Source organism: Accipiter gentilis, chromosome 3, assembly GCF_929443795.1.
Source record: "Accipiter gentilis chromosome 3, bAccGen1.1, whole genome shotgun sequence".
In the NCBI taxonomy this organism is placed as follows: Eukaryota; Metazoa; Chordata; class Aves; order Accipitriformes; family Accipitridae; genus Astur; species Astur gentilis.
The window spans coordinates 35,910,152-35,923,996 of NC_064882.1; the positions used below are offsets into that span (position 1 = coordinate 35,910,152).

The following is a 13,845-nucleotide window of genomic DNA, read 5'->3' on the forward strand; positions in this document are numbered from 1 at the left end:
TTTTTTTCTGTACTTTTACACTCAATCTTTGCATTTTGATCCCTGTACTTGATTAGTTTAAAAAAATTAACACTGTTGTTGTCTTCTCACACACACCAAAAACTATTCTGCCTTTCCTGCCCAGTCAAAGCATAGATTTTCTTTCTTGGAGTTAAGAAAGAATTAACAAATCCTTAAACATGACTAACCCCCAAACAGTAGTATGCATTTACGTTGTTCTAGTTAACTGATTCCCATGAGGCAAAAATAACCACTTCTCACCATGAGTAGTAGGTCTAGTGTTCAGTAAGCTTTTGGCAACTCTGCATCTCAATCAAAAAAAAATAATCAATACTTGAGCTTAAGGTAAGAAGCTCCTTAATACCAAGACAACCAGAAACACGGGTGAGAAATTCAGACATACTTACTGTTTACCAGGTGCTAATAACATGCATAAATTTGAAGTTTCTGTCCTGTGTGTTAAATGTATGGGCTTTGAGGATACAAGAGGACAGATGCTTTGTCAGTTGTGTAATTTGACAAGTTCCATCCGCTCCTATCCAGGTGACCAGACAAATGTAGGACAAAGCATTCAGTTAATCATGTACTGTATTTTAGCCTGACTCTGCAGGACTGGGAGCAGCAGGTGGAGTTAGACATGGCAAGAGCTGCCTATGGGAAAAGTTCTGTTGCAACTTAAGAGCCAACCTGAGTAAATGCAAGAAATGAAGATGAAACTAAGTTCACAGTCTTGTTTAAGCCACTTACTTACATGCAATTATTTATGTAATTCTAAAAGACAGTGTATATATATATATACACACACACACACACACACACACACACCAAACTCTCAGCTACTCACTTCTTTGGGTATTCGGGCTTTCAGCAGGGTTGTTAACTACAGTTTGCATAACAAACTGACTGTAAAGCTTGGAAATTACAAGACTATCAAAATTGTTTAAACCAATTTATACAATATTAAATTAAAAATCCAGAGATAGGATAAATTCCATTGGTTCTTCAATGCCATACAAGTATTAGATGGTTTTCTTGAGTCAATGTTACTACAGAACAAAAAGGGCTGAACAATTACAAAAGATGTCTACTGTTCATTGCCTTTTATTTACAGGTCAGAATCACAAAGGTTTCAATTTCAGTTGTTGAGAGAGATTATTTCTGAATAGACAAAAAAGGGCATTTATCACATCAATGTGTAAAAGCTGATGGACGCTTGCAGGAAATGGGTTATTGTGCTACTTCACCCACTTCTGCAATGTTAGATTCTACAAAACAAAGGAAGTGTTTGAACCACTATTTGGATTTTCAATGTACACACAGTGATAAACGTGAGATCGTAAAATTCTTGTGAGCATTTTGTTCCTTTCAATTTAATGCACCTTCAGTAGCAACAGTTGTAGAAAATGCTATCTAACCTAAAGCATTAGAGGCCTTAATGGCTCTTGTATTTCACACTTCAGAAGAGAGCTTACGGAACAGTGATGTTGAATGCCACTAAGCAGGAGAATTTCATCAGTTGCTTCATTTTCACTGAGAGAATTCAACCAATTCATTTAAACCTCTCAGGGGGCAGAGGAATGAGGAAAGCATGGGGTAAGAGAAAAACCATCAAGCTGTTTAATAGTTGTATGGCATTTTAAACTCTCAGATTAAGCAGCTAAGCGTCTTTCACAACACCCACCAAGGCAGGCCGCAGTGTACGCCCATGCAGCTTATAGCCAATCTTGGATACTAATGCAATAGTGCCAGGCTCCTTCCCTTCCATGGGAGCATGGAACAATGCTTCATGTTCATAGGGATCGAACTTGGCTCCGACAGGATCCAGTCTGAGCAGGCCATGTTTTTTAAACACCTTTTGAATCTGTAGTTCTGTCATAACAAGACCTTCATATAAGCTCTTCAAGTGAGGATTTTCATCCTTGATTTCTTCTTTTGGAACACTTTCTGTTGCCTTCTCCAGAATGTCTGCAACTTCTAGTAAGTCCTTACAGAAGCTCTGAATCCCTAAAAAGAAATAAAAGAGAAGTGAATGGGATTAGTCCACTGAGGGAAGCAAGCATTAAAAAACAAACAAACAAAACAAAACACAACCCCAAAACCTACAGCAATAATCTGTACTCTTTTACATTTTTAACAACGTATACGATACTGTAAACATTTGGGGTAAAATGTCCTTTCCAATTTTACTTTATAATCCAGAACTATTACAGAGACCTTGAAATCCAGATCACCTCCTCTAGTTCCATGGAAGAGCTAAAAAAGAGCTAAAGCTATGCTGATGACCTGATACTAACAGTTAAAATTCTAACGGAAGTTACCAAAACTTTCAGATAGCTTAATGTAATTTCCTCATGTCTCTCATCCTGGGACTCGCCTAAAGTTCAAAGCATTATGTTGCCCTATTCCTACCCTTTAATCTGATGTGCTAAAAATATTTACAGAAGAAAAAGCATGTAGTCAGACTGATAAGGAGTCCAAGAGATGAACAGGGATTATTCCTTGAATGAAAAGAACTCACACCTCTCCCTCCCACTACAAACCACTTGTACAGAGACAGAAGCTGTGCCTTGTAAAGACCAAGCAATTCCTAAGCTAACCATAGTACGTATCCTGAAGCTGTTCTCTGGCTCACACTAAAAGAATCCTGACTAATCTCACTTAAGGCAAACTGTCTCTAGAAATAATGAAAAATCAGAACGATTCAGTAGAGTAACACATTTCTATGCAGAGGTAAACCAATGACAAACTGCACTGCATTTTGGTGGCCTTTTTTTTTTTTTTTTTTTCCCTTCCCCACAGCCAGTCTTTTTTATTCTAGCTCACATTTTAGATGTTGTTTTTTTCCTTACCAAGAAGCAATATGCGCATTACCAGAGGACAAGTCCTCAGTTTAAACAAAAAAACACCTATGGAAGCACCTTGCAAAATCTATAGGGATAAGCTTGTTCTCAGGAAAGGGTCACTTTAACAACTGCACACCACACTCGAGCTCTTTATAGAACAGTAACTAACAGTGTCCAAGTAGTTCCAAAAATATGAACAAATGAATGAAGGTTTTAAATTAAAACTAAAACTGTGGTTAGGGCTGAAGTGTCCCAAACATAGATTAACCAGTTGTCTAGTGATCTGGATCAAACCAAATAACCAAACTCTTCAGAAGGTGGTTTGGAGTGGGTTTTTTTGGTGTAACTTATCTCTGCAAATATCTGTGACTGCATCTCTGTGAATTTATGCAAGTCTTATTAATGAGTTTCTCTTCCTTCAACAGAAAAAGCAGTCATATACAAATGACAAAACTTACAATCATGCAAATTATCTATAATTTAGTTTTCAGGAGAAATTGTATTTTAATATTTATTTCTATTGTAGCACCTCTGAGGTCAGACATGACTCAAAGTCCTTCTGCACTAAGTAGCATATTAGTGAAAAAATGCTTATTGAAAATCAACTTCAGGATGAAGCATTCAAACATCCATAAAAAGGTACAAGAATAGTACCTAACTGAGAAATGCTTTTTCTTACAGTACAGATTAACCGAAGACCCTGTATTCAGAAATTAAAACTTCTATATTCAGAATTAAACTATACAGCTGTGGATAGTGTGTGGCAAAAAAGGCCAACTCATTTTTCAAGCCAGAGTGACAGTCAAACTGTCAAAAAGCTAAATCAGATGTCAGTAGCCTGGCTGCTGAAGAAAGATGTGTTTCTAGCACACTTCAAAGTGAGGAACTGTTCAAACCTCTCTGCCTCAAATACATTTTTAACAAAGTAGTCAGAATCGCTGGGAAGGACAACTTGTCAAAAACGTGAGCCAGTTAGCTCAATTTTCCAGGCTTTGCATTTCCTGGGTTTTATGAGTACACAACAAAGAAGCCTCCACTGACCGTATAACTTTGCCTCTTCTACCAGTTTCTGGCTTCTTTGCCTCACATTTTCTGCATCTGCCAAGGCACGCTTGTACTTGTCCTAAAGAAGAAAAACCAGTAACAGAGGATATTTCATTCCTGGTGGTTGGGTAGTTGACAATAATTCAAACCAGCAAATTCAGTATAAAACAGCATTTTAAACAGTTACATTGCCTAAACCCACCATCTGAAGAGTAATCTGAAGACAATATGTGAATTATCACAGCAACCTTCCTACCAAGGCAGGTGTTTGCTTCACTTTACTGCAGCCAGAAGTGAGGGAAAGGAAATAAAGATGGGTTTCCAGACTCTCAGTATTTGTCAACAGATTACCTGGAAGAAATTTTTAACTCTATGTATATATCAAGTTTTCATAATATCAAAGATTTCTGCTTTTTCTGATGTATGTTCACAGAAAGCCTTCATCAGTCATAAGGTATTCTGATACTATGGCAAACGAGATTCAACCCAGCCATGACTTTCAAACCATCTCTTCCCTCTCCATACATACCACAGAGGGTCCTCCAGTTTTTTCAGACTTCAGGAACTATGAAGTCTAACTCCTCTGTTGTTCAGGTTAAGTTTTGGTCTATTCCTAGCAATATGGCCATCTAGCACAGATGTGCTAAGAATGAAATTCAATAAACTTAGGCACTTAAGGTTGAGTGCTTCACCGCCTAACCCAGAGCTCCATGTTGGCCTTCCACTCTGAATATGCTTGACCTTCACATGTTAGTGAAGAATCCCAAAACAGAATGAATTAGTCAACGAGTTGACTGAAGAGCCACATCAGGTAGCCAATAGCAAATGCTGTCAACAGAGATGTTAATGACACCTCAGCTTTGTTCTTCAGTGCTTTGGGTAAGGCAACAGAAAGGAAACTCAATCCACTTATGATCCATAGGTGCTGCTTCTATAGTAGGTTTGAAGGGCTCTCCAAGAGAGGTTGGAAACCTCCTAAGTATGTAATAAGTACACTATTATATAAAAGATAAGCATCATTAACCCCGACCTTTGAAAAGTCAGCAGCTGTTTTCAGAAAGCCTACCTACTCTTAGCACACAGAAATACACACATCAAAGACACACTCAGACCCTTCCGTGGGCTTCCAAAAATTATTTCTCCACTGAGCAAAACCTAAGTGAACTGAAGCCAGCAAAACTCAGTAACAAATGTTCAGGCTGGACAAGGTTCAATTCCATCCAGAAATCAGAAAGAAACTATCCAAAATTTTAATTTTGGACCAGGGATGCATCTCGGGTCTTGTAGAACATCTACTCTTAAGTTTAAAGAAATTATTGAATTGTAGGTTTTTATCCAACAACTAAACAGTAGTCAGACAACTGTATCCAGATTGTGCACCGAGAACCTGTAATGAACGCTCTTAGGTACGCGGTTTGTAAGGTATGCAACCTGATGACCAAAAGACACTTACAGTAACTTCTTTAAGTTGTTCTTCCAGTTTGGCCTTTTCTTCAGTTAAAATTTTTTCAGCAGAGCTGGGTTCAACCTTCTGCTCATTTTGGCTCTGACTCTGGTCCTCTTCCAAGTTCTGGCCAGTATTTTTCTGTTGTGTTGCTACACAAAGCAGTCGTGGAGAAGTCCTAAGGCAAAAGCATGTGAACAATATTCATCAGTTGCTTACTTTGTAAGATAGTAGCCTTTTCTGGACATACTGGACACTTGATTTGACACATCGATGTCTACAAAATTCTCACATTAAAGCACAAATTAATTCTAGGTCATTCTCACATTAAAGCACAACAATTCTAGGTCTGTTTGCAGAACGTTTCATCAGAAGTAACTGAACTTAGCCTACCTAAACGGTTGCAAAAATTAACTTTGCTGCAAGATTCCAACCTCTGGGCAGCAGCTTCTAAGTGTCCATTATATTCTGTTTATAAAATTGTAGATTCTGTTTATAAACTTTTACGGGGAATATGAGCTTGTTCTCAGCACCGTACTCCATCAGGAAGCAAATACAGTTTACGTGATGCAATCACCTGCAACAGTCTCCCAGAAAACACACCAGCGAGAACAGCGGTTTGTCGCTAATTGCTAGCAAGCAACAGAAACGCGCCTTCTGTGTTACTGCTGCATCTATCGCAAATATCACGTCAAGAAGGGGCCAGTCTCCATGAAGACGACTATTTATCCCTTCCTAACGCTTCTTGGGCTGAACTAACCGAGCCACCTGAGCAAACCGGTTCGCGGACGAGGCGGGTGGATCGGTGCCACAATGACAAAAAGCCTCGGATCCCTGCAGACCACATCAGGACTTCAGGCCTGGAGGCCTTCGGGCTCAGGACGGGGCCAGGAGGGCCCCGCCACGCCTGGCCGGGCCCCTCTCCCGGGGGAGGGTAAGGGAAGCCAGCAAAGGGCGGCGGGGGGTGGGGGGCCGGCACCAGCCCGCCCCGGCCGTGGGAAGGGGTTCCCCGGCGCAGAGCCGGAGGGCCGGGGCTCAACAGGTGGAGCACCCCGGCGCGGCGGCGCTGGGCCCCGCTCTCCTCCTGGCCCGGCCCGGGCGGGCGGTGGCGAGGTGGCGAGTGCGGACCCGGACGCGGACCCGTCCCGAGGCGCCCGATCCAGGCCGGGCGGCGCGGCGCGACCCTCACCTCAGGGAGAAGCTCAGCAGCGGGTACCGCGGGCGCACCGCGGCCCGCACGCACTGGGCCACCGCCGCCATAGCGCCTTCCTGCCCACCGACCGCCTCAGCCCGCCCCTCCGGGCCTCCGCGAGACCGCCGCCAATTAGCGAGCGGGCGGGCTAAGAGTGACGCGGCGGATGACCAATCCGCAAGGCGGATGCACGCCTCGGGCCAAACAGGCGAGGTGGGGGGTGGAGCCTACAGCTCTTCCGGGGCGTTGCGGTGCGCTCCCGCGAGTAGCTCTCTCCTCGCCTCCGCCTCGTGGCGGAAGGTGACGCGCGGGTGGGCGTGGCCGCGGGCGAGGCGAGGGAGGGGGCGGTGCTCGCGCTGTGGGGGGGGGGCGCCATTTTGTGTTGTGAGGGAGCGGGTGAGGCAGCGCCTGCTGGGGTGCTCGTCGCCCTTCTGCTGGGTGTTAAGGCGTAATGTCGGGAACGAGAGCCTGCGGGAGTTAGCAGGGCACTGGCTAAGGTCAGGGGTTGGTATGTTCCTGTCAAAACTGGTCAGTGCAAGCTGGAGGAGGCAGTTTGGTGGCTGCAGGTGGTCCAGTCTAACGATCCATGTCTTTCCTGTGCAAGTTGTGACTGAAAAAGTTTGAAGGTTGCAGCTCATTTTTTTTTAAAACTGCTGAAAAACTCTCTTGATCAGTAGTACCTTGTAGTCTGTCAACAGTTTGGCTGCAAACCTCCACATAGAGGTTTTCATCATGTGCATCTAGACCTGCTCACTAACTGCTGTATACAATCTTGCTGGATAATCGTGATCTAAAATCATGAGCTTTCATTAAAAGGGATAACATTTCTAATCCATGGCTTCCAAATTTGGCCACCTGTTTGTGCAAGTGTCCCATGTAACTGGAGGTTACGGAAACCCTGCTCGCTGATTCTTGGTTGACCTAACTTGAGCAGTGTTGTCAATTAGTTTGTCATTACCCAGTTCAAAGGGAAAAAAAAAAAATCAAGGTCACGCATTTATTGTACAGTCCCAAAGTGAGTGCTAGATTATTCACAGATGCCTGAACAACAGCTGTTAACCTGATTTTTGCATGCATTTGTGCACTTTCCAAACGCTATTTGAAGGATAGAGAAGATGCAGATTCCATAAGCCAAATTCAGTAAATGTTATATTTAAGTTTATAATTAAAGTATTACTAAAAAAAGAAGCTGCAGAAGGCATTTTTGGCTTGCCACATGAGAATCCTGCAGAAGTTAGGACCTTGCTAAGTTCAAACTTTGGCAGAGCGCACTAAGTTTTCAGTGTGGCTTTTATTTGGCAGGTTTGCTTGTCTATGATGTGTTGCTTCATGGCCTCTGCAGAAGGCAGGATATGATATAATATAAAGCAACTGGTATAATGAGGCCAGTGGCCTCATACTGTGACAACTGTTAGTTCCCAAGAAGTCTCGCTGTCTCCTACAGTTACATGGATGTGGATTTCTCCTCCTGTGAAAAGATTGGAAGAGCTAGAAGCATACCAATAAACATTCTTGGGTGACAACAGGCAACAGCTCTAAGATAAAAACCAAATGGGTTTGTAGTCCGTGGTTTTTATGTTTTGGTGATTGCTGTTTTGTGATGTGACACCGGTACAGTCCAATGGCTTGCCTATACAGAGCACAGCAAAGAAAAAGGGTGTATGCCATATGCTGTTCATACATGGAGTGGCTGTAGTGCTGTCAGTATCAGCTTTGTGGAAAGTAGGTAAGCCACAAATTCCAAGCTTCATGCTCAGAAATACTGAAAGAAGTCATTGAGGAAATCTGTTAAAGATGCTGATAATCCTGAGGAAGGATCAGCGAGAACAAGGAGAAAAATTGGATATTGAATAGCCATAAAGGATGATACCCACAGAAAGGCATGAAGAAATGAGGCAGGGAAGTTAAGTGAATATTTAGGTCTGATGTTATTAAATTGTTTCCTGGAAGGATAATTGGTTCCTTACAAAACCTAGACAAGCAGTCTGACTGTCTCATCTTTCTTGTCTGTTGTTTTGCCCTGACACCCTTAGGATGGAGCTTCCTATTTCAGCCTTTCTTCATTCTCTGCTGCCTACCATCTTTGGAAGTTGTGCTTGATTACTGATCAATCACAAAGTCACAGAACTGATAACAAAAGGTTGAGAAAAGCTCATTGCCAGCTTGTCTCATTAATAACTGCGTAAAATACACTGGACTCAAGATTTCTGAACAAGTTTCTTCTTGTATTGGGACCCATTTACCCCAAATGACAGTTTATAGGCCTTTTGCAAGCAAATTTTAAAGATACTCCACACTGAAAATGAATTTTGCTGTGAATTGCTTAACTTGGAACTGCTGTCAAGACACCCCCCAGGTAGCACAGATACTGATGGGTCAAGACGAAACAGCATATGCAGCACAAAAGAAGGGGATGCAAGTTTACGTGGAGGTTGTTTGCATCATGACTGATGTTTGCTGTAAGTACTGTCCCACTTTGACCAAAAAAAAAAAAAAAAAAGACTTTTTCATGCTTCTGACTTACACTATTGCAGTCTGTTCTGTTTTAATGGTAGTGCCACCTAGTGGGTTGTTTTCTTTTTAAACTCAACTAATGAGTGTTCAGCATCTGTTGCTTGACCTGTTTGGCAGTCACAGATGTTCAATAACAAGCATAGTTTTGTTCTTGAGCAGTGCTCTCCATATCAAGCGGTCTTTTGCTCTTCACATAAATAGCGGGTTTGAATATGATTTGATGATAAGTAACGCTTATCCTGAATTCTAAAACATTAACCACTGCTACTTTTCAACTTGATGTGGTTGAAAGTGACTCTAACCTCTAATTTCTGTGGACTAGTGATACAATCAGGTAGTCTGGATATGATTCCCCGTTCCTCTAGTGATTCACTTTGTGGTCTTGTGCAGTTGTTTAACCTCATTTCCAGATTTCTACAACTACAAATTAAGGGTAGTAATCTTTCAGTACCTTACAAGAAGGTTGTTTAGAGAGCACAAGGGAATTTCTGTGATATTTTGAAAATTCAAAATGTCAACTGAACGAGAAGTGTCTTTTTTTATTATTAACATTGCACTTGTAGTAAAGAGACTTGTAATCCTTCGAGATGAAAAATGCCATGAATGCAAGAGTTGTGCTTGAAAAGTTAAATGAAAAATGAAGGCATTTCTGTTTCTCTAAAATAAAAAAGGTAGCTCTGTCTCCTAATGCTAAGATATAGTCTACTGGTATTCAACCAGCAAACAGAATGCCATTACATTTGTGTTTCAATATGAACTGTATTATTAGTGTTTTGAGGGTAAAAGCAAAAGGGTATTGTATCTTCTCCGATCAGATATGTTATATGTCATCCTAATCGGAACCTAATATTAAGCTATGGTGGGAGCAAGTGGGGAAAAAAAAATACCAAAAAATACCTTTGTCAATATTCTAGCAGTGACCTTTTGGGCCAGTTACCAGGAAATACCTAAATCGAATTAAAAATGTTAATTTAGCTGTAAGACTGTTACGGAATTATATAGCAGTGAAGACAAACTTGTTATTCACATCTGTGCCCTTTAGAAAAGATCACAGATAAGACCACTTAGCCATAGTATTCCATAGTCCATTGTGGGAAGATGTCTAGTGTAAAATTAAGGGACTGATCCTTGTGTATAAAATAATAAAAAAATTTCCTTCATAAGGATTATTGAGACTGAGGATCAGCTACACCCTGGATCCATTTCATACAGAGGACAATAAAGATTAAATCATTACTTGAATCCAGAAAATTTAAATCCTGAAATGCATGTTGGGATGTGTGTAGGAGATAACCTTATTTTCTTTTAATTAGAACAGTACTAAAATGGTTAATCTGTACATTCAGAATTTATAATTTTTAATGCAAACATTTTAAGAAATCTCTCCCAGGAGAGAATGTGTAATACCTACTTTCTGCCTAGTTTCTCCTTAGGCTGAAAATACAGAATCATACATCTTGCTCTGATTATAAAGAGTACCCTTTGAGTTCCCATAGCTTTTTGCTAACTAGTTTGAAAGGTACATATTGTAACTATCTTGTTGCCTGGAGAATGTTGTTGCTGTGTTGGAAATCTAATAGCTATAGCCACAGGGCTCTGAAGAGAGCTAATTAGAGCAATTTAGAATAACAAAAGTTCTGTTCCTGGGAGGACACTGATGAGATCCTTCCCCAAAGCAGCATGCCACAATTTCAGAGACAATTTATTGGAATATTCCTGCATAAGTCATCTGGTATCCCAAGGACTTACAAATCTGGCTATCTGTTACAGTTTAGCCCTCAAGTTATCAGGGGTACTTGTGTATGTCTTGTAACGTTCCTGGACATATAAAAATGGAAAAACTCTGTCAATCAAGCATTGTCTATCTTACTTTAGTCTAGTTACCAGTCAGAACCAAGCTGTTCAAATGCACAGAAACAATCTTTTATCATACTGATGGAGGTTTCCACCTTCAGACAAATTTATTGAGCTTTGAGAGAAGAGTTTTCAAATCAATTGTGCTTCTCTTAGTGTGTGGTCATGGATTTTCTTAATATTTTTTGTAAAAATAAATTGTTGCCTTTCAACTTACCGGAACAAGCTGATAGAAGAGGAGATCAGCTCTCTTTTGTCACATTCAGATTTGCCAAGAAGACAGCAGTTGTTGGTATCCATTCCTGTACGAAGGCTCACAATGGAAGTGCTGTTAATGGAATGGTATTTTGACATTCAGATCTACATTTTTCTTTCTTTCTTAATTTTTCTTTAAGATTTGATGAATTAGTTGCTGTGGGCCCATTTCTGCTGCCCTTGTGTACAAGTGATTTGTATCTGTCAAAGGGAATGTTGTACAGTGAAGGACTGCCAAGCCAGGTGCTAGGCAAATAGGCTGCCAGTAGCGCTGTAAAAGCCTGAGGCCTGGCTATTTATTGCTCAAGTGTGACTTGTGCAAATGTTTCTTCCTTGCTTTTTACATATTTTTTCTGATGACTGACAGGATGTTGAATGGCATGGTTGGTTGGGCCAGTGCATGGAGCTCTGTTTAGGCATGGTGTTTTAGTGCTCTGATTCACAGTTCACTCTCATAGGTAGGCTGTTCTTAGTGCACCCAGCTGGCGAACAAAGGAGGAATGCTCATTGCTGATGTTGTGCAAGGGTATTGAAAAGCTACGAATGAACGAAGCGTAAAGCAAATTTAAAAACGTTATCTTGCACTTTTATTCAACTCCTCTAGAAAGCAGCAAGAGCTTTTAATTGTGTTTCTATGCGTAATTAATGAGTGGGTAAACAGTCCTGTGGGAACATTGCTGTGCTCCATTCAATCCTAATCTGGCTAGGTGAGTCTGGCCAGAACGGGGACAAAGAGTTCAGCTAAAACTAGCTGGAGTGGGAGGGAATAAAAAGCTTCCAAATATCTGATTGCCACATACATAAATTCTAACACCTTTTTGGTGCTTTATGTGGCGGTCACAGTCTCTGAACCTGGACTTAAACCTCCTGGACTCCAGACCCTAAAATGAAAGCTTTACCCTTTGTTCCCTTTCCACAAACATCTGTGAGGGCACAACTTGAACCCTGTTATAGGAGCTCGTATGATCATTAAAGTTAGACTAATGAAATTTAAGGCATGTGTGTGTTTTTGTCAGATTTTCATCAAAATCAGTTGGGTTCTGTTACTGATATCTGTGGTATAATTCCAGTTTTTGGAGTTTATTTGAATGTAAAACCTGTGCCAGGCAAGTACAGACTGAACTGAATTAAAGCCCTTGTTTTACATCCACGGTACTTGCACCTTGTTCAGAAAGCAAGAGCATGGTTGCTTCACGTTTTCTAATAGCTGTTACCCAAAGTACTTTCACTGCTGTTTTAAAGGTCACTTCAGATTTATGAATCACCTCAGGTTAATGTGTTATTAATCAATCAGAAACTGGCTGAAAATTACTGGTTCAGCACTGTGAATGCTCCTGTGCTAGATGTTTATAAAATAAAATACTAGGAAGGGAATCTGTACTTCCATGCTATGTGTTAAGTAGGAATTCTGTTGCTATAGCTGAAACCCCATAGTCTTTCCCTCAGACTCCATTACCAGCTCCTGGTCTCTGCACTGTTCTCTGATCTGACTGGAGAAGCTGCTTCTCATTGCCTTTATAACACATTGTTGGTCCTTGGATTTTGCCCAGGCTTATGCTGTCCTTCCTCCTTCTTCCTCTTCCACCTTCTGCTCTTCACTTTCCATCACCATGTCTGCTCTGTTTAGAGTGGAAGAGTCTCTTAACACAGTACTTCCATCTCTGCTTACTCACTTGTTCCCGGGTTTTGCTGAAGCTATCCTTGTTTAAGATCTCATAATGATTTGTGATCAAGAACACCTTCACTTTTTTGATATTAAACATTGTTTCAACAGCACTGTGTTCATTTCTAGAGGTGGTGTGACTGGTACCCCCTGCTCTGGTTCACGATATGAGTGTTGGTTGATAATTATGCTTGTGCTGTGTGGTAAAGCATTAAGGTAGAGAATCCCTGCCCTGCTGTGGCTTCTCTTTTAATTCATATTTATTACTGAACAAAGCAGACTCTTCCATTTCAAAGAGCTTATAGCTTTTTTATGACTAGCATCTGTGGTTTATTAGACCACCTTTTTCTGCTTGCTTAATTTGTATTTTAGTCTATTTTTAAAATGATACTTCTATTGTGTCTTTTTAGATATGTGTTTATTACTTTTCTATGACTCCCCAAGTACCTTGGTTGGCAAAGTCTTAATGAATAAAATTACTGTCATGTTATAGCTATAAAAATCCACTCCCTCCTTGGAATGGGACGTGCAAGTTTGAAGAAGCTGTGGAAAATGAGAAGTATAGTTATCCTGGAGTTAAGTAAAATAGGATAAATACAAAGGAAAAATATTTGTTAAATTATTTTGCAGTTATGAACTGTTAATGTGTTGATCTTCCTAATTCTACATTATGCACATAAACCAAATGGTGTACCTGTACTATTATTACAGTGACGTTTGCTTTGTAGGGCAGATTTACCCAGGCTAACCTTGTAGAAGTTGAACGCTGACAGTAGTTTTGAAATACGGAAGAATTCTGTATGTGCTAGAAAACCTGCTTTGAGTGTCACGGTATATTGTCATGCTAATTAGCTCTGAGCTGGTTGTGATTCTGGAAACCAACTCCTGTCTGAGGCAGCTCGTATCTCATACAGCTCTATACTGCTCTGCACACACATTAGCGACTGTCTACACGTTGATTTGACAGCTTTTCTGTTACTTAGAACAGAATGAGCTGTTTTGGACTGCTGGTTGTTGTTTTTCAGTAAGAATTGTT

At 40.8% G+C, this 13,845-nt stretch overlaps 1 protein-coding gene across 1 annotated transcript; it reads right to left on the reverse strand.

Moving 5' to 3' along the window:
• Nucleotides 1-570: 570 nt before the first annotated feature.
• On the reverse strand, nucleotides 571-6,638 carry GRPEL1 (GrpE like 1, mitochondrial). Its single transcript, XM_049793647.1, has 4 exons — nucleotides 6,521-6,638; nucleotides 5,341-5,509; nucleotides 3,885-3,966; nucleotides 571-2,004 (listed from the first exon to the last, which is right to left on the reverse strand). Exons 1-4 carry the CDS (start codon nucleotides 6,589-6,591, stop codon nucleotides 1,658-1,660), a joined length of 669 nt encoding a protein of 222 aa, XP_049649604.1. The 5' UTR covers nucleotides 6,592-6,638; the 3' UTR covers nucleotides 571-1,657.
• Between the last annotated feature and the right edge of the window lie 7,207 nt (nucleotides 6,639-13,845).

Bases quoted from the DNA above. Each gene is read 5' to 3' on its own strand.
- GRPEL1 (XM_049793647.1), bottom strand. From the start codon at position 6,591: ATGGCGGCGGTGGCCCAGTGCGTGCGGGCCGCGGTGCGCCCGCGGTAC. The intron at 5,510-6,520 runs GTGAGGGTCGCG...CTTTTGCCTTAG, and splicing joins CTGCTGAGCTTCTCCCTGAG to GACTTCTCCACGACTGCTTT. The intron at 2,005-3,884 runs GTCAGTGGAGGC...ATTTCTTTTTAG, and splicing joins AGAAGAGGCAAAGTTATACG to GGATTCAGAGCTTCTGTAAG.